Source organism: Zeus faber (assembly GCF_960531495.2).
Source record: "Zeus faber genome assembly, chromosome: 5".
NCBI classification, from domain to species: domain Eukaryota; kingdom Metazoa; phylum Chordata; class Actinopteri; order Zeiformes; family Zeidae; genus Zeus; species Zeus faber.
The window spans coordinates 2,202,479-2,224,332 of record NC_137192.1 but is presented as its reverse complement, the minus strand read 5'-3'; the positions used below and the strand labels follow the sequence as shown (position 1 = coordinate 2,224,332).

The 21,854-nt window shown below is 44.1% G+C and overlaps 1 protein-coding gene across 1 annotated transcript in view; it reads left to right on the top strand.

Annotated features, from left to right (window-relative positions):
- The window catches only part of LOC307231045 (receptor-type tyrosine-protein phosphatase gamma-like), a 377,917-nt gene that overhangs the window by 279,610 nt on the left and 76,453 nt on the right, over window positions 1-21,854 (top strand). The window contains exons 7-8 of the mRNA XM_080001587.1: window positions 9,663-9,820; window positions 20,773-20,965. Of these exons, the coding sequence (XP_079857713.1) occupies window positions 9,663-9,820; window positions 20,773-20,965 (351 nt within the window). The remainder of the gene's footprint in view (window positions 1-9,662; window positions 9,821-20,772; window positions 20,966-21,854) is intronic.

Below are 21,854 nucleotides of genomic sequence, written 5' to 3'. Positions count from 1 at the left end.
ACTTTGAGGTACTTCATAGTTGATTTGCTTGGTTTGAGGAATGCTCCCGGTTATTGTCTTGCTGGAATACCCAACCTCTCTTTAACTTCAATGCGTTGACTGACTCTCAAACATTAGCCTTTAACTTCACCTGATATTTGATGGATTGCATTCTTTGTTCCACCCATTTAATATTCCCTGTGCCCCCAGCTGCCACACAACCCCAAACCATCATGCTTCACATTTGGCAAGGTTTTCTTCTCTTCTAATGCTTCAGCCTTGTTTCTCCAAACACACCTTCTGTGGTTGTCCCCAAAAAGTTATTTTTTCCTTCAGACTACTCAAGATTCTCTCAGGGGTCTCATTTTGTGTTAAGGTCAAGGCTTTCTTCTTGGCCAACTGCAGGCCTGCGTTGATGTGGTTGTGCTTGCCTATATCTCCCAGTGCCAGAACTCAAAGTTAGTACATACACCCCACAATAGTATACCATCACACAAATCTTACTCCAACATTGAGGTGTCCTTCACCCAGTGCACTCGGCTACGTGGGTGGGCACTCGGAGCTTGTGGCACAGGTGAGGCATCTAACTGGTTGCCGTATGACGGGCCTCGCCTTTGCGCAGGGCGTGGGAAGGCGGTTATGGCGGGATGTCAAACTGTCCGTGCAGGACATGGCTCCAGGCCTGTGGTCCATGGCTGGCGCCCGCAGCCCGGGTTCTGTGCCTGAGAGTACGTCTTATGCTTGCATGTGGGGATAGGTTGTATGTGTTCCCCTCAGCGGTGCAGGGTCTCCTCACACTCTCTGGGAATGGTTTATGCTCCTCGAGGCCGTGCGTGGGTGTTGCTCCGCGGGGTCCCAGCTTCACTGAGATCTGGGCGGTCTTCTGTGGCTGCAGGGCGGGATGCTCGGGACTTTCCTGCAGTTGTGGAGTGTCTGTACGGCTTCGGGACTCAGGGGTCGCTGCAGAGCCTTTTCCGCTGCTTGGAGGCACTATGATATAATTCCCACCTCATACACCAGAACTAATTGGGACAAGTCCTGTGAACTCACTGGTGGAAACACACACACACACACACACACACACACACACACACACACACACGCACACACACACACACACCCCACACACACACACAGCCGGACTCATCACAGGCACACACACACCACCAGCGCCTGCACCAGCCCCCCCCCCTGTTTACATCCCTCTCCTTTTCTCCCTCATTTACTGGCGTAGCTATCACAGGAAGGGCCACGTGCCAAATTGCTGTTCCAATTATCCTGGACTTAATTAATTATTTGTCAATACATGTTGTCGTCTGAGGTTCCTTTGTGTATGTTTTTCCATGTACATGTTGTTTGTTCCCATGTTTATTTGTCTCACCCATGGTGATTCTCCCTCTCTTGGAGAAGTCATGATGATTAGTTCGTTAGATGATTAGATAAAACATGGTAAGATCATCCTCTAAATAGAGGGATTGGTCATGGGCTTGTGTAACAAAAAGTTGTGCTATTGTCATCCCACAGGTCATCCACAGAACAGAGTTATTGCAAGCAGTTCTTGACTAAAGTATGAATAAAGAATGAATAAAGAGTGGCATTGCAGGTTGAGAACCTGAACTCCACTTCCAGACTAACTGTCCCAGATGCAATGTCATACAAACAGTCGGTGATGTATGGCCAGCTTGCTGACAGCACAGTTTACAAAAAATAAAGTAAGTTACTAATGCCCAGGGATCTGAGCATTTGTAAACATTGTTTTAAAAAGTAACAATGAATAATACATAAGGGTTCCGAAACGTTTTCACAGGGCCTTATTCCTTGTATTATTTTTAAACATCTCTTCCAGGGACAGAGCTACACAGATCAGACCACACTTTCCTATTATTCTGTTGTTGATGTGTTTCTTCATTATTATTTCAGCTTTATTTTTATTATTATTTTGCTCCAGGAGCTCATTTTGCCCCTCAGTCGGAAGGGTTGGGCAAGTAGCTCACATTAGCCAGAGCCCTGCAAACCAGGCACCATGAAATTAATTTCAGACAAGAGACGTCTGCATAGCTAACCGTCAGCCAGCTTCCTGCTGGAGTCTTAATTGCACAGCACACACAGGTGCACACAGTTTTCCAAAGGCCACATTTGGGATACACTTATGGGGAATTTCGGGAGACACTTAAGCATGTGTTGCTATGTTCTTGTGTGAGCATGCATGCACTCTATTGTGTATCCATGTGTGTAGGAAGATGCACTATTTTGCGGATGTTACCCTTGGCTAAATACTGCAAGGCAGGATCTTATAATATATTATTATTATTATTATTATATTCAGATTTCATATTTGAATTCCATCATAGTTTACTTCCATTGTCTGAGAGCTTGCACTGAGCGTTTGAACTAATACACATGCTTTGAGACGTACCAGAGTCATTTTTGGGTACCCTGGATGTCAAAAATGTTTGATGGCACTTATTATACCATAACAATATTTTTTTACCCTTTTTTAAAAATTCATACCAAAACATGCATCCATAGAGTGTCTAGCTTTTAGTAAGAAAAATCAAATCAACATTGGGGGGAAGGAAATGAAAAGAAGCGCAATAATTTCAGGCTGAGAGTGTTGACTTATGTTCTCGAAACTGATAAATGCGCATATTCTGAAATAAGCTGAGGTTGCCCTAGCGGTACAGTCTATTTAGAGAACTGAGAGGTCGGCGGGAATAGATGTAGAGTGCATTTGCTTTATGTCTGTTGCATCTCAATCCGGCATGGGCGCAAGCAATACTTAGAGATATTGTTTCTTCCACAAAGAAACATCAGAGGAACATTGATTAATTTAATAACCACTTCATGGTTCTTCGTGTTCCAAATAAATCCTTTGATCCGGTATCGTAACCCCACACTTTTGTTGTTTAACTCAGTCTAAGATATTAGATATCCAGGCAGAGATGTGCAGATTCCTTCTGCTTGTTAATTATGGCCGTTAGCGCAGAGAGTCGACAGCACCTTTCTGGAAATGCAGTACGACGATGGGATTCAAGATACCGTACGATTTTTTATCTTTTGGGGTTTTTTTTGGTTGCCATTTTAGCCCTTGTTGTTCTGTGTCAAGCTCAAACTCGAAACTCATGCCTACCTCAAGCGTGTGACAGGAACTCAATAACACACGTTACTGAGTGCCTGAAGTACGGCAGAGTGCGACACAACCCCCACAAGAAAGAAGTAAAGGATCTACCCGGATTCCCTCTGCTGGCTCCAGGCTAGCTCGGTGCCCAGGGATAGGAAGACACCGTGAGGAACTCTTCGTTCCGCCCGTTAAAAATGAATCAGGACTGGTAATTGGAATTGAAATTTGCGTCGCTGATGATTTTGCGTGCTGCGACATAAACCATTTGGGGAGTTGGGCCAGAGGGCTTCCCAAAAAAATACTGAGAGATATTGTTTCTCATGCTCATTCACTACGTCTAGCTCGGAAAGGCAGATTCGATCATCCGCGGGCGACGGAAGAGAATCCTGTTGTCTTGATGTTCGCAACTACCGTAGTCACATGGTTGCTGTACACGGTCCTTGTGTGGCAACTGTGTAATTTCCTATTGGGTGATTTATTTTCCCCCTTTTTTTGGGAAGCCTTCCGCCTCAACTCGGACCCTGCTGAACCAACAGTTGCTCACGGTGTCTTCCTATCTCTGGGCACCGAGCTAGCCTGGAGCGAGCAGAGAGAATTCTGCTAGAAGCAGCTCCTTACATATTTACATCTCTCTCTCTTTTGTCTTCTCCATATTACTGGAACGTCCTCTTACATTCCTTCGGTGATTGGTGGTGGGAGCCTGCGGAGGGGTTGAATCCCGAAGCTCACTTTCACTGATGTGATGTGATAGCTGCCCCTTTTTCATCCTCCCTTCTTAACAGGATTTCCAATTTAGTTATGTATTGGAAAATACTGTATGTAGCAGCGCCAGCCATTAACCCTCCCCCACTTCATTTTGTTTCTTTTGATTCTCACTGATTTTGTAAGTTTACCCACTGACAAAGAAATTAATGGTCTATAATTTTAGTGGTAACTTTTGGTAGGTTTATTTCAACAGTGAGGGACAGCATATCAAAAAGAAAATCCAGAAAATCACATTAAATAAAATATACAATTTATTTTGCATTTCATTGAGTGAAATATAAAAGACACCTGTCCACAGAATCAATCAATCAGACTCCAATCTCTCCATCATGGGCAAGATCAAAGAGCTGTCTAAGGACGTCAGGGACAAAATTGTAGACCTGCACAAGGCCGGAATAGGCTACGGCAGACTATTGGCAGAAGCTTGGTGAGAAGGAGACAACTGTTGGGGTGATTATTCGAAAATGGAAGAAACACAGAATGACCGTCAATCTCCCTCGGTCTGGGGCTCCACACAACATCTCACCTTATGGGGTATCAATGATCATGAGAAAGGTGAGGGATCAGCCCAGAACTACACAGGGGGAGCTTGTTAATGATCTCAAGGCAGCTGGGACCACAGTCACCATGAAAACCATTGGTAACACACTACGCTGTAATGGATTAAAATCCTGCAGCACCCATAAGGTCCCCCTGCTCAAGAAGGGACATGTACAGGCCCGTCTGAAGTTTGCCAATGAACACCTGAATGATTCAGAGAATGCTTGGGAAAAGGTGATGTGGTCAGATGAGACCAAAATCGAGTTCTTTGGTATCAATGTGACCCGCTATGTTTGGAGGAAGAAGAATTCTGACTATGACCCCAAGAACACCATCCCCACCGTCAAGCATGGATGTGGAAGCATTATGCTTTGGGGGTGTTTCACTGCTAAGGGGACAGGTCGACTTCACCGCATCGAGGGAAAGATCGGTAGGACCATGTACCGTGAAATCCTGGATGACAACCTCCTTCTCTCAGCCAGGACACTAAAAATGGGTCGTGGATGGGTCTTCCAGCAGGACAATGACCCAAAACATACAGCCAAGGCAACAAAGGAGTGGCTCAAGAAGAAGCACATTAAGGTCATGGAGTGGCCTAGCCAGTCTCCGGACCTTAATCCTATAGAAAATCTGTGGAGGGAGGTGAAGCTTCCAGTTGCCAAGTGACAGTCTCAAAACTATAAAGATTTGGAGAGGATCTGCAAAGAGGAGTAAAGTGGTACCTCGACTTACGACTGTAATTCGTTCTATAAGAATGGTCGTATGTTAAAACAGTCGTATGTCGAAGCAATTTTTCCCATATGAATTATGAAATCATGAAGGGTGAAAATAAACAAAATACACAGCACAAACACAGTAAATATGAAAAAAATATTGATAACCGCTGACTGACTGCTGACTGACTGCTGACTGGCTGCCGACGCGCCAACTGCAAATTTCCACAGTCGTTTCTTGGAGCAGTCGGTCGCAAGTCGATACAAATTTCCGCGACTATCGCTACTCGTATCTTGGATTAGTCGTAAGTAGATGCAGTCGTAAGTCGAGGTACCACTGTAGTCCAAAATTCCTCCTGAGATGTGTGCAAACCTGGTAATCAACTACAAGAAACGTCTGACCTCTCTACTTGCCAACAAGGGTTTCTCTACCAAGTGCTAAGTCATGTTTTGATAGGGGATCAAATACTTGTTTCATTCAATGAAATGCAAATAATTATATATTTTATTTAATGTGATTTTCTGGATTTTCTTTTTGATATTCTGTCTCTCAATGTTATAATAAACCTACCAAAAATAACCACTAAAATTATAGACCATTAATTTCTTTGTCAAACTTACAAAATCAGTGAGGGATCAAATAATTATTTCCTCCACTGTATATGAGAGAATTTCATACACAGCACTGGATTTCTTTGTTTAACTTTTTTACTGTGGTCAATATTTACCCCCATTTATGTATCTTTCTATTTATTTATTCATTTATTTATGTTCTGCCACATAGTCTTTAATCTGGCGTTCATTGAGACTGAGCAGAGATGCCGCAGCGGCCCACTGTCGAAGCGTCTGACCGCTGGTGAGTGCCGCCGTCACAACATGACGGTGAGAAGAAAGCAGCATTCTCAGCAGGGCAGTCTGACTTTGAACTGGCCGTTTATTGCAACAGGAATTTATGGCATACAAAAACTTACATTACGGCCAGTTTTTTCTGTTGCGGGCTACAATTATCCAAATGGCACAGGGAAGTCTTATGATAAACACAATCTGTTTCCAGTGTGGCAGAAATATAGCCTGGTTCCACTGGTCTTTCTTGCAAGGTCTTTAAAGTCTCTAAAAGAGACTGGCTTTTTGCTGACAGCATTTGATTTGAATCCATGCCTTGACAGACACCTTCAGCCAATCAATTTAACAAAACGCGTGACACTATCACACCGTTACATCACTTGACTTTACTTTAAAACATTACAAAAGTACGGATATACAAATCCCATATTGATATAATATTTGAAAGGAAAAACAAACAGTCATACAGTTTCCCGTCAGAGATTATCTCGGTATATCCGCTAGCCAACATTAGGTGGCGCGGCTTTGTAGTTTATAGGAGTCGTGAAAACCAATCTGCATGGCATTGATCCCAAGCTTTAAAGCCTTGTGCATCTGGTCCTCCATGAGAGCGATGAGTGGCGAAATAACAATGAAAAAAGGATTCTTGTTCAGGAACATCTTCGTCAACAATGCAGTAAGCTCATAAATTAAGCTCTTTCTGAATCCAGTTGGAAAAACGCCGAAATTGTCTCTTCCTATGATAAAATCCAATAGTGCACATTTTTGTTTGTTATTTGTTGCTGTTAAAACATACATTTCTGCCAAATCTGATGCTATCTGATGCAACGGCATGATCGTCCTCGGGAGCCGCCATTGTTGTGGTTTTAAAATGCAGCATGCTTTGTACTGCATCATCAACTAGCCCGCCTCCTAGAACAACGGCAGCCTCCGATTGGTCTGTAACACGGGTGGACGGGCTGAGAGGAACCACCGTTGACAAACTCTAGACCTCATACTGTATGCGCAAGGTCTGGCTCTCGTGAGCAGTGTTGGGCAGTAATAAGAAATGATATTACTTTTTCCACAAATGAGTAGTGTAATGAATCAGTAATAGAATTTCAGTTACAATATTAGTTACCCCCAAAAAATTACTCGTTACAACCTTTTTTGTTGATTCACTTTTGTAATTGTCGCGCCAAATTTTGTGTTTAAATCCATGATCAAAGATTTTGTTATCCTTTGGGTCAATTGGGTATATCTGCTGTATGCCATGACAAATACATTGCGTGATCTGATCAGGCTCATGGGAGAGGACAGCTGCACGGTCCCGGTCCTAAGCTATGTTGCAAATCAGCGACAGAACTGCTTTACGGCAATATTTTACTTTATCTGCATATGGGAGTGAGTGAAAACAAACATGGATCGAGGGAATGTGGTCCTTCGGGAAATCACTCATTGGATTGATCATGGATTATAACAAGATTTATCTGTCTGCTAACTATATAGGGTGAGTGTTGACAACCGAGCCGATTGTGTTTTAGTACAGTATGTAGAAGATACAGGTAGCGTCAGTAGTTGAAGCCTTAGCTGTGCTTACCGACGATTACCCTGACATTCACACGGAGGCTCACATGCAAAGTCTGAATTTTAATGAGTAAAGATGTCAGTTTTGTGGGGTGTAACGGGAAAGTAATATAACGTGTAGTGTAACCAATTACTGTTGGCAGGGAGCAATAAGTAAAATAATATTACTTTTGAAAAATAGTAATGAGTAATAAATTACATTTTTTGAGTAAAGAACACTGCTCGCCAGTCTAGTGGAAATGTGTCTTGTGTGACAATAATCTGTGGGTTTGGATCGAATGCCAGTTCTCTGTTGAGGGAAGTTAACTTAAAGGTTATTAAAGGTAAAGGTTATTTTTACTCTTTGGAGTACTGGGAATTTTTCTTGAGCACCGGTAATTCTCAGAAGCTGCCGGTAGTCTGTTCTTCCCTCAAGTGGACCAATCAAGTGGACATATTGTGAAATATATCATATTTTGTTAAGTCGGAGCACACTTTCTCTTTTAATTATCGTTTCTTCGTTCGTGTAGGGCTACACAGGCAATTGGGACATTAGCCAAGAAGTTGTATCGTCATCCAGTTCAATGAGGCCCCTGACTCCATGTGGTGATTTGAAGATTGGGCATTCATAAATGATGTGTTCAACAGTCTGTGGTTTTCCGCATTCACAGAGATTTGTGGCAGACACTCCAATCATATGCAGATAGGTTTGGGTCTTTGCTACTCCAGAGCTAAGTCTGTTGAGGTTGACCCAGGCATTCCGTGGTAGGTCACACCCAGGCGGATTGGTTGAAGGGGAGTTGATGAACTTCCTCAACGTGGAGGTTGACTGGGACCATTGCTTGTTCCAGCAGTCAAGGATCCATCCAGGGTGTGGAGGGCTCGTGGTAAGGAGTCTCCTAGCTTCGGTGGAGAAGTGTCTCGTTTGCGTCTCTGGTGGCCATATTTAGCAGGCGGGGTGATCAGGCTTGTTGGCTCATCTGCACTCTTGCAGGCCAGCTTCAAGGTCAGGAAGTTACGACGGAGCTCTGGAGGTGGAATGCCAGACAGTATGGGAGAAACTCGACAGGGGTTAATGGCAGGGCACCACTAATTAGCCTCATGGCGGTGTTAAGCACAACATCAACACAGGCTGTATGGCTGCTGTGACTCCATGCAGGGGCAGCATACTCAGCCGTGGAGTATGCGAGGGCAAGGGTAGAGGTGCGCAGGGTGGTGAAGTTTGCACCCCATCCAGTGCCAGCCAGTCTCTTCAGGAGGTTTACACGGGCAGCGGTCTTGGCAGCAACTTGTTGGATGTGTGGCTTGAAGGTGAGGCTACGGTCAAGTGTGACACCGAGATATTTAGGGTTGGGGTCATGCCTGACAATGGTGCTGTCGAGTGTGATGTTCAGCATGGTATTCGCACATCGATTGGCAAGATGGAACACTGAGCAAACTGTCTTGGGCAGGCTAAGCTTAAGATGCCATTTATGGAGTACCTGCTCAGTAGCGAGAGATCTTTCTCAAGGGCATTCTCAACCACACTAAAGGCTTTGTCACCAAATCCAATGGCTGAGTCGTCGGCGTAGGTGTATAGCGAGCACTCTCCAACAGGCATGTCAGCGGTGTAGATGTTAAAAAGTGTAGGGGCAAGAACAGAGCCTTGGGGGAGCCCGTTCCTCAGTCTTCTTCTCTTGCTCTTGCTTTTAATTACAAGAACGCACAAGACGTGAGCTCCTTTGGCTCGAGCTGCGAGCTCCAGCTTAAATACCCCCCCTCCCCGGTCAACATGTGTATAAGAGGAGCACCGGCACATATAAGTCTGTTATATTAACTTGGCTAATTTGGCTTTTGGTGGCTCGCTGTGTTGGTTATTTTGTGTCTGTTAATACTACTACGCGGATAATTATAGGGCCCCCACACAGCTTTAGCTGCCAGTGGTGGGCAGGGGATGAGGAAAGGCAAGATTGCAAATTAAATCAATTTGCAGGAACTTAATGGCTGTAAAACAATAGCACCTGGACTTGCTCCAAGCACTCCGGTCACCTTGCCTTCGGAACAAAAGCAAAAGGCTATCGTGTTTTATTGATTTTAAATGTTTGGTAATTGAGAGAGCTTTTATTTCTTTGTTTTTTGTCCTCTTCCTCGTTGATGTTGTTGTTTCTCCCCTGCAGAAAAAGAGACCTTCCTGGAGCCTTTCGTGCTGAAGGACCTGCTGCCATCGTCCTTGGGGAGTTACTACCGCTACATGGGCTCCCTCACCACGCCCCCCTGCAGCAAAGTAGTGGAGTGGATCATCTTCAGCAGGCCTTTTTACGTCTCCTACAAACAGGTGAGGGGGCGTACCTTTTCCACTTAGTGCTGGGAATTAGTTATATTTTCAGTGGAGCCGGAAATAATTTTATTTGTTGTTCTTGTGTTTATACACATTTACCACTTCACTTTCACAGTGAAATCTCTTCCCCATACCAAAATACGATTATTTATAATGATTTAATGTGACTGTGAATGGTTAATATACCACAAAACAACAAGAAATAATTCATGAAAACTTTTTCCAGGATCTCGAAAAAATTGGAATATATTGTTTGATACAACCAACCGTTTATTTGTAATGTTTTACATTTCCTCTTAATAGTATCTCAAATTGATCTTGCCACTGCAATCACAGTCGCTTTCAACAACTCCGGCAACTATGGCAAGCGCTAGGGTCCCAAATCCAAATCCACCCCAATCCACCCTATACATGGTTCACTTTTCAATAACCTCCCACTGTTCTGTGGGCTCTTGCACAAACACACGCATACACACAAATACAGGAGCTAGCGACCACCCTTTCCAGTTTTTTTCTTTTCTTTTTTGCGGGTAAGGTGGCTGATTCTCACATGCGGGAGCCTATTTTTATTCTTATCGTTCATGAATGACTCATCACAACCTTCGAGTGACATTTTCTCACGTAGTTCAATGTGACACTTGATATAAATATTTTGGGGAACTATTATATATTCTTAATGAAACAATTTGTAAACCCCGCAATATGTAATAACCACTGCATTATATAATTGGTTAATGGATTACAAAATACAGCAAAACTTTCCATTATGTCATTAAGCAGACGCTTTTGTGACTAGCATACACCGATGGGAGGAAGTATGCTTATTAAAATGAATATTGCATTGCTATGTGTTTTTTTTTTTTTTTTAAGATTCAAGATTCAAGATTCAAGATTTTTATTTGTCACATACATATACATACTTCCATACATATATGCAGTGAAATGTAATGCAACGCACCCGGTGATAGCACACAATAAGTCCTAGGAAAAAGTACAAAAATAAAATAAAAAGTAGAAAATTCCTTTCTAATAGACCGACTAACTGACTCCTAAAACGTAATACAGTAAGTGGAATACTTATAGAATAAGATAAAAAATATATAGAATAAAATACAATAAAAAATACATTGAAATAAAATGGAATAGGTAGAAGGAATATGCCTATGTATATACAGATATGTGCATTAAAGTGGCATGTGAATTAAAGTGGCATGTGAATGTGAATAGAGTGAGGTAGTGTTTGGGATAATACAGCACAGTATACAACAGTACGGCGCAGCAACACGGCATCACGAACAACCCTGAACAGTGATTCTGTATGCGGTACAGTATGCTACATACAGTACAGTAGGTAGTGGAGCCTAGTGCATGGCTCAGTTAGGACCCCTGGTGAGGTCAGCGTTGACAGTTCTAATGGCTTGAGGGAAGAAACTCCGTCTCAGTCTCTCTGTTCTCGCTGTGTGACTGCGGAGGCGCTTGCCTGACCGCAGCAGCTGAAACAGTCCGTTGTTGGGGTGATGAGGATCCTTCATGATCCTACGGGCTCTGCTACTTCACCTCCTGGTGTATAACTCCTGCAAGGGGGGGAGGGTAGTTCCAGTGGTACGTTCAGCTGAACGCACCACCCTCTGGAGGGCCCGCCTGTCCTGGGCAGTACAGTTCCCAAACCAGGCAGTGATGTTGCCTGTCAGGATGCTCTCCACTGCTCCAGAGTAGAAGGACTTGAGGATCCTCACCGAGACCCGGAATTTCCTCAGCTGCCTGAGGTGGTAGAGACGCTGCCTCGCCTTTCTCACCAGAGTGTCTGTGTGAACAGTCCATGTTAAGTCCTCTGTGATGTGGACTCCCAGATATCTGAAGCTGCTCACCCTATCGACAGAAGTCCCATTAATCCACAAGGGCGCGTGCGTCCTCGATTGTGATCCACGCCTAAAGTCCACAATCAGCTCCTTGGTTTTGCTGACGTTCAGGTGTAGGCTGTTGTCCTGGCACCAGAGTGACAGGTCAGCCACCTCCTCGCGGTCGGCCTTCTCATCGCAGTCGGTGATCAGGCCCACGACCACGGTGTCGTCAGCAAACTTGATGATGGTGTTGGAGCTGGACCTGGCCACACAGTCATGTGTGTACAGGGAGTACAGTAGGGGGCTGAGGACGCAGCCCTGGGGGGATCCTGTGTTCAGGGTGAGGGAGCTTGACATGTACTTCCCCACCTTGACCACCTGGGGGCGGCCTGTGAGGAAGTCCAGGATCCAGGTGCACAGCGGAGCATTCAATCCTAGCTCCAACAACTTGACAGCCAGTCTGGTGGGGACTATGGTGTTGAAAGCTGAACTATAATCAATGAACAGCATTCTCACATAGGCCCCCTTCTGGCCTTCCAGGTGTGTGAGCGTGGTGTGCAGTACCTGGGAGACCGCGTCATCCGTGGATCTGTTCTGCCGGTACGCGAACTGCAACAGGTCCAAGGTGCGGGGGAGGGAGGCGCAGATGTAATCCTTAATCAGCCTCTCGAAACACTTCATGACCACCGAGGTGAGGGCCACCGGACGGTAGTCATTCAGGCAGGTTGGAGAGGCGATCTTCGGGACAGGAACGACGGTGGACCTCTTGAAACAGGACGGGACCACTGATTCAGCCAGGGAGATGTTGAATATTGTGGTGAACACCGGAGCTAGCTGGTTAGCACAGGTCTTCAGTACTCGTCCAGATATGCCGTCTGGGCCGCAGCTTTCCTGGTGTTCACCCGCATCAAAGCCCTCCTGACCTCGTGCACGGACACTGAGAGTGCGCGCTCGTCCCCAGCGGTGTAACTCCAATTAGCCGGCGAGCTAGCGGTGCTGCTGCCAGACTCGAACCGCGCATAAAAGGAGTTCAGTTGGTTGGCCAGGGAGGCGTCCACACTCGTGGCTGGGGAGGAGCTGCTCTTGTAGTTTGTTATTGTTCGCAGCCCCTGCCACAAGCGTCTGGTGTCCCCCCGCTCCATCTGCAGCTCCACGGTGTCTCTGTACATCCGTTTGGCGTCCCTCACCGCCCTCCGCAGATTGTACGACGCCGCTTTGTAGTTGTCCATGTTGCCAGATACAAGTCCGTCGTTGTAAGCGGCCGTGCGCGCATTCAGAGCGCAGCGGATGGATTTATCAACCCATGGTTTCTGGTTTGGAAATATCCGAACTTTCACCGTGGGAACGATTTCATCCGCTAGCGTAGCCACAAAACTCACTACAACCTCCGTAAACTCGCTGACGTCACTTGAACTCGCTTGAAGTTCTATTTTTACATTTTTACAAAATGATGGTGTTGGATACATAATACATAATATAATAAAGTTCATATTTATTAGACTGTGGGTAAGTTATTACATAATGCACCGCATGCATTGTTACAGACCTGTTTCGCCATCCATCATAAGAATAAGAAAAGATTTATAAGAAGAAAACAATACCTTAATGTGGGAGTCTCTACCCACATGTACTGGTTGAGGGAGAGAGACGGAGTCGTTCGAATAGTGGAGTGCCGACTGGGCAAACAGGAAGATAAACTAAAATGGATTAACAGAGTTTGTTTGTTGTGGTCGTGCTCCAGACCACAGGCGTTTCCGTGTCATGCGCCTCAGCTCCCCACTGAAAGACAAAACAACATGAAGACTCTCCAGGCCGGTTCCGAGCAAGCTGCAAAAGAGGCTGATTGGGAAAAGCTGCGCCGCCACGGAGCCAAGCCAGCCAACCACAGCCCCTCGACTGCCACACATAATATTTTCTAAACCATTTCCTCTGCTGGGCCACGTATAAACTATACGCAAATGTCCACGGTGCTTCTGCCATGAACAGGGACTATATCTGGGATTCAATTTGCCCAGCAGCCACGGTGCCTTGTTGGATGAGCAGGGGTTTTTTTTCGTTATTTGACGTGGCATTATATTTATACAAACTACAATCAACTCTGTACTTCACCACTACACTTTGAATTTTTTTTTTTATATATCAGGTACTTTTCACTTAATGACCTACCTGTTTAGCGACCGTTCAGACATATGACTAGCTCTCTGACCAGTCGATATTGTACGCTGCGTACAATACAGCAGCATGTGTGCTGCCTGCGCAGTGTATCAGCCTCAAGCATCTCATCGCTCATCACTGTTCTCAGTCTCGTTCCCGCAGTCGGTCAGTATTCACTACACTAGCTTTCGCAATCGCCACACCCCTTTACCGTGAAATAACGGCAAGGGGGCAGGTCCTAGCTTATCGACCAATTTGCTTAAAGATCTGGTCGTAGGAACGAAATTCAGTCGTTAAGTTTGGAGTACCATTACTGCTTTCATACATACTGCTTTTGGTACATTATTAGTTATGGTTTGTGCATTTATTGACAGATGTGGCGTTTGTGCATTTGAAAAGGCAGTGACGGAGACTTTTGAGAAGACTATTGTGAGGAAGGTGACATAACACACAGAACTCCCTTTTTTTTAATAAAGCACATTGTTGTACAATAATTTGTCTAACAACAAAAGCACTATCAAATAATGATGTTGTGTGTATGTAAGGTCACATTTTAACCAGACTTTATTGTAAAAAAAAAAAGTGATTGGTTTTTGGAACGCCATAAAGTACCAGAGCACTTATTCATCGGTGTCAAGGCTAAACAAAGTAGCCAGTTTGTATCCACACAAAATGACTACCTCTGTTTAGGATCGATCGATCGGAACAAAAGGTTCACCACAGGTTTGTCAAAGGAAAACCGTGTCAATGATTTCTCAGCAAGTGTCATGCCTCTCATAAAGGCCAACTCCGGTAAATACAGTATATGAATATATGTGTATATATATATATATATATATATATATATATATATATATATATATATATATATATTATCCAATTTTTCTCCAGCACTCTGTCCGGAACTTCATAATTTCCACATTCACTTTTGGATTTCTGATTTCCACACTAAAAGTTCACAAATTCAAGCTCTTATCGAAACTGTACACAGCAAAAAGTGACTATCCGAGCTGGCACGCCCACTCTCTGTGAAATAAAACCATTTATTTGAACTTCAGCCTTTTGATGTGTGTCTATTGATGTGAGTCAGCTGTGTATATAGAAAAATCCTCCGCCTCAAACCTTACGGTGAAGGATAAATTAGAGAGTCAAATAATAAATATAAGGTATAATATCAGATGTCATATATTGACTTGAAGAAGTCAATATGGCAGAGGTCCAACTTGGATTGAAACCTTTTTTGTAAATGCTTTTGAATTGAGTGAATTGAGCACTACAAGACACCGGTTGTCACTTGTTCCTTACACTACCCTGCTCTAAACCCTAAATACACAGAGCAAACCCTTTGAGCATTGCCACAGGGTTCACATGCAGCGTATAAAAAATTCTAAAGATGTAAAAATGGAAAAATTCACAGGTAAATCCACAAATATTGTAACTGCTCGTAGGGTGAATAATTCCCTGCAATGTTACAGTGTTAGCTATGTTGCTATGGAATATTTTTTTCAGTGGAAGCTCTTAAAGTAGACATACTAGTAATAAAATAATTTCAAATCAATATTCATTGTTAATGTATTCATTTAGTAAGTAAGTAGCCATGTCATAAGCAGGATAATGTACAGGACAGAGCATCCATCATCCTGTCGCGGGTGATTTTGCAGGTAATGGCCGGCTGGCTGTACATTATATACAAAATATACATTACTGACATAAATACCCAATTTTTTGCCAAGTACAGTGTGGCAGTTTCGTCTGCCACCTAAGTGGCGTTTTCATGGACCTCCAGCACAGGTGTGGCTGCTCAAACCACACCATCCCCACATCACATACCCCCGACACCAAACTGAGGCCAGGGAGAATACCTGGCCGAAGCCTACTCCCCCACCAAGCAGAGAACAAAAAAAGAAAAAGTGCCTAAAATACAGACTCTGAGACAGGGTTACTATACCTAAACATGACAGACTCTGATAGAGGGTTCCTATACCTTAAATAAAAAAAACACCGAACTATGAAACAGGGTTCCCATACCTCAAACCAACAAATGTCCAAAAAAAAAATTAACTGGTCCCTTTGGTTCCCCGGAACAGCAGGGTCCATCGGCTTCCTTCCCCCAGATGAGGACAGACTGCCCCCTCCTCCGTTCCGGAGCATGTGGCCTCAGGCTGCTGTGCTGGTTGGTGAAGGTGTGGCCGGACTTGGCTGTTGCGGGGCTGCCTGGAGGGGTAGCCTGGCTGCTGGGCTGCTGGATGGTCCCAGTGGTGGCTGCTGGGTGGAGTAGCTAGCTGCCAGCGGTTACCTGTGGTGGTTGCTGCGGCTGCTTCTCCCCCAGTCCTCCGCCAGTCACCCTGGATGCTGCTGCCGGTCGGGAGAGGGCTATTGCTGTGTCCCTTCCCCGTGCCGGAGAGTCTCAGCGCCAGTGTGGCAGTTTCACTTGCCACGTGCTATTCAAGTGGCATTTTCAGGGACTTCCAGCACAGAGACACAGGGTTGGGTTGTAGACACACCGTTTATTGTAGAGAGAGGGCTAGTTGGAATAATCCCAGGAGCAGATGGACATGTGTCATGACTGTGTGTGTGGGGATGGGAGTTTTACCTGTTGCTTGTTAGACCAACCAACGAGAAACAGGTATGCAGCCACTCAGATCCTGGAACTCAATTACCTAGACCCAGGACAGGACACCATCCCCACACCACATACAGTTTTAACAAGAGCATTGTGAAAAGGATTACTCTTACCTTTTCACCAGACCACATTTCCCCAACAATGACAGAAATAACCTTTCTCTAATTCATTTTATTGTTTAATCATACTGAAAACGACATTACTAACGTCTTGCTTTTCTTCTCAATAAACAGGCATTGTCAAGCGGTTTAAATTTATCAGCCAATTTTCTAATTTCAGTTCTTTGGTATATTAGGCTAATGGAGGAGCACCTGGCAGTAGGCTACATTATACAGACCCAGGGAGGTCTTTAATCCTGAATTATTGTAAAGAAGGGAAAGTTCACTAGTCTTCTGTGGGGTGATGCTATTCTTTCATTGAGTGCATCTAAATGTGAAATCTAAATGGTGATATAATTGAACCTTAGATGCACACATTTAACTCTTAAGGTGACTCGAGATGTGAGAAAATAAAATTAAAAAGTATTTCACCCAGGCACTTCCTGTAGCGACAGTCTAAACGAAGATGGATAATCATCGTGTAAGAAACAACGAAACAAGCTTGGCGTATATTAAGTCTGTGAATTAGCATGGAGTCAACAAGTAAACAAAGCGTGGGGGGCTTTCGCGTGTCCTTTCTGTCCCCCCCAGCTCGCCGATGCCTTCTGTAGCGGGAGAAATTCTCTCTCAATAAAGGCCTCGAAGTCTAGTGTTACCCCTTATATTTTATTTTTCTTATCTTTTTTGCCTTTGTACGTTTCCTGTTACTCTCCAAAGAAAACATCATGGCAAAAAAAATTTAATAAGAGAGGGAAGGAGAGATTTGCACCCAACCATGACTCTGGTGCTTTCTCTCTCTCTCTCCCTCTCTCTCTCTCTAATCCTTCCCTAGCCTGTTCTTTGAGATGAGTGGTTGAAGTAGGTCAGGGTGAGGGACAGGCTGTGGCTCGTGGGCTGTGCTTTTAGGCAGGATCGATTCTTAGGCTCTTACCCGATAGCATTTGTGAGACAGAGAGAGTGCATGCACACATTAGTGTCCGTGTGTTGTCTGACTCAATGTCATCGCCGTGGCTTTAGGGGCCGGTGGAGGTTACTACTGCCAAGGATGTTTAAACCCTGCTTGTGTGTGTGTCCTTACAGTGGGATGCGGTTCATTGTGACAGAGATTAGTAGATTGCAGCGCTGATTAGGAGAGTGGGATGTTTTTTTTTTATTGTGCTATCCTGCTCGGTCACCGTAGGTCATCAAATGCTTGATCCAGGTGACAGGTGGCAATTGAGCAGATCTTGGCGGCAGCGGAAGGCTATTAAAGCGGCCTGACCAAGATTAGAGAGCATCTGTCGGCAATGAGTGAGCTCCGATCCAATCCTAGCGCTCCAAACCCAGTTGTGAGGGCAGACCCTTGCAAAATCATGAGAAAGCCATATTGTGATTAATAAACGTTTCCACAACAATAACAGCATGTGTTTATGTCTGTCACAATTCTAGCACCGATAACCATCTGTGCTTTTAAAATTCCCTCATTAGATCCCCTTCTTGACTATCAGGTATCACTTTCTTTGCAGCAATATTGTTACCCGCCAGTGTAATATCCAAATCGACACTCAGAATCATCAAATCGTAAAGGATGTCACTGTTAAAAATTTATATTTTACGTCACACAAAGTCACACAGCTTTAAATAGAATATGTGTGACACATAATAGGTCCATGCACGTAAATATAGAGTACATAGCACACACACACATACTTTCACACACATCATCACATCACATTTCATTTCCCAGAAGCTGTAAAACTGTAGCTGCACATAATTACACACACACACACACACACACACACACACACACACACACACACATACCCATCAAGTAAACATTTGAAGATACACAACTTTCCAATCAAAAAAAACAAGCTGTTGTTTTTTTCTTTACATTTTCATCAGTATTACTTCAATCTTGCTGTCTTTCTTCTCCACATACCCTGCGGTTTCCTGCTTCAGCGGTGTGATTGTACTTTTTCCTATCTGTTGATCCTTTGCTTATCATTTGATGCGCAGATTTGACTTCCATCATGTGTTGAATCATCCTCTATAGCCGGGAGCAGTCTGACTTTGAAACAAGCAAACAGACCAAAATAAAGAACATTATTCCTCAGCCAAGGAGATTGCGGCTGTTTTAGGATATTTGAGATTTATTCTACATAGCCTTTCACAGGAGCAGTCATCAAATAGGGATGCTGCATGTTTGCCCTCTGAGGATTTTTTGTTTTTCTGCACACTCCACCAACTCCACCCCCGCCCCACCCCGCCTGTCCATTTTGTGGACAAAAGCTGGCTTTATTCCCAACAATTCTCTGGTCTTTACAATCTGGTATTACTAGTGTAAGCCACAGGCATCAAGACTGTTCAATTCAAGGCACTTAGGTGTCAGGACACTGGTGGCAGGGGGTCCCCTAGTATGGCCAGCTGAGGCCATCATAAGGCTTGGATTGGCACCCCGGAAAAGTCAAAGTTTGTCTGAATTTCAGAGTATGACATTTTCGGTACTCACATGAGATTAATGATCAGACATTACTTCATTTAATGCCAAGTTACAGGGATTCACCGGTCTAGTCCATATAAAGATCTAAATATGAATTGAAATGACAAAAGATTGTGGGATTGTATGGAGAAAACCTGCTGAATGCAATTGCTGGACGTTTTTCTGCTTCATTCCCTTCTCCATTCCTTCCAACCCCATCGTCTCCAGAGAACACTCAACACATCCTCTTGACAGCCACACAGCTGTTGGAGAGTCAGTGTGGTAGAAAGTGGTTGGCTTTTTCATATATTGATATACCTTAGCTTTAGCTTTTATTTATATCCCTGCTCTGGGAGAGGGGTGCTTAAACTAATCCTTCTTTGGCTGCTTTTCGAGAACAATCTAGAGTGGCAGCTGGGAAAGGGGAGCTGGGGGGGGGGGGGGGGGGGTGTCAGGAGATGGAAGATGGTCTGGTCCATGCATCCCAAACAAGAACTCTTTCATCCCAATTCCAAGCAGTTCCTGGCTCCAGTTGAAGGAGGACCTGTTTTGTTTGGTTTGGTTTATAGGTGTCACATGGAGACAAAGGTAGAATTTGTGGTTTTAAGATGCTATCGCCTCTGAGACAAACACCTACATGTAGCACACTCTCCATTTCTCTCTCTTTCAATCTCTTTGCCAGGCTTTCCATTCACAAACTGTCTTTGTGAAATGCTACCATATACATGCTTTCGCTTTGACAAGGCAGCTGAAGGAGTACGCTCCAGGTACTGTATATGTTGTTCCTCCGAGAGAACCATCTTAGAGCCAACAGGCCCGGCGCCAGGATGAAGTGATTGAGGGGGCAGTTAAAAATGGCGAAGGGGCAAATATTTTTATAGACTATTGGGCTGCCAGGGGGGGGGGTTAAGCTGCCACGTGTGACACGGTATGGGAAGCATGGTTAACTAAGCACTCGCAAAATAAATATACGTGCATGGCTGTTTGAGTTGCTCGCACGGCTCCTCTGCATCCTCGCGTGTGGATCTCATTTGCGCTCACGGATTTTTGCACTGATATGCTGTCATAAGATCGCTTCTGAAAAGATTCCAGCCCGCCTTCTCACAGTCCGGTGGCCTGCACTAACAGAATATGGAATGAGTCTCAGCTTATTGGAATTGTTTTGGAAACGCCAAATTGCTTTAACGAATTCCTTTGACAAAATCACAAAAAATATATATTTCATTCAATGTAATATTTTATATAAACAATTAAATCTTAAATTGAATCTTTCAGCAGGAGTGATTTGCTATAAATATTTCATGTAAATTATAATTGTTTATTACATTTTAACATTTGAGATTGGACAAGCAAGTAGTTCAAATGAGTGGGCACAGCCCGATTTGAGAGCCAGATTTTTCTGTTTGTTTGTTTTTGTTCATACCAGAGCTTATTCAAATAAACATTAATAAAATAAACTGTCAATTTCTGGGAGGTGTTTGATGCAGTGAATTTGGTCTAACCTAAATCTGTATGTACAAATGTTTACTGTCAGGTTTTGAAGCCTGCGTTTGCAATGTGTTTTTTTGTGTTAAATTAATGAAAAGTAGGTATGAAAGAAGAAGCCACCTATAAATGACCATCTGTCATTTTGCATCAGTTCCTCTTTTTCACAAACTCCTCCCCCCCCCCCCCCCCCCCCCCACACACACACACACAAACACACACACACACACACACACACACACACACACACACACACACACACACACACACACATACTCTGCTCCCAGTTGGAGGCCTTCTACTCCATCTTCACCACGGAGCAGCAGGACCACGTCAAGTCTGTTGAGTACCTCCGTAGCAACTTCAGGCCCATTCAGAGCTTGGACGACCGCGATGTTTTCAAGTCGGCTGTCAAAGATGCCTGGATGCCAGATCTGACAGAAAGTGTTGGCAGTCCGTATGGCACAGAGGCATCCAAAGGTAAGAATTCTAGTGTCATACTTGGATTGGAGAATAGATTTCCTGGTGAGAGGTTTTAAAAGAGTAACACAAGCAATCAGTATTATATTATATGATTACATGCATAAATACAAACCTTCAATAAGGCATCTATAATTGCAACCTTAATTATTTTTTAATAACAAAGGAGTATGTGTGCTTTGAATTGAGTAGGATTTAAATGACGTTGGTTCAAACTGTACTTCCATAAACAGCTGATCTATGTTGTCTTATGGAGTAAAGAGAGAACAATTGATATGAATGTCTAGTCAAATTCAGTTCGGATCATTCTAATTTCTATAAATTGGGTTCTGGGGTGGATAATCACATTTCAAATATATCACAAAACATATGATAAAATGAGCATTGGTAGTATGTGTGTTATCAGAAGAGAGAGGGGTTAGAGGGTTTTCCGCTACATCAACTTCTCTTAGAATTTGGTATTCAAGATCGTTCTCTGAGATCAGCTCTGCAGATTTTCTCGGAAAGATCGATTGGGGAGGTAGCTCTTAAACCATTATGATAGTAAGGGAGGGATGATGGCCATTGCAGAGCCCCATACAGAACCAGTGCCATCAATTGCGCCTTAAAGGTACCAGTGGGATTAATCACTGGGCAGGCCCTCATGGTATTGGTGGTGGTTAAAGGGTAGCCACTAAGCATGTCTGTGCCGTGCCAGTGGTGGAAGTAACGGATTATCACTATGAATGTATACACGGAATGTGTGAGGGATGAGAGTGTTGAGAGTTGGCTGTTGGACATGGGTATGGATGGGGGGTGCTTCGGGGATGCCAGAACTCACTGTTAAGCCTCCTGAAGGTGTAGTAGGCCTAATTCAACCAAACCTTGGTGAAAGAGCCCACTTGATAAC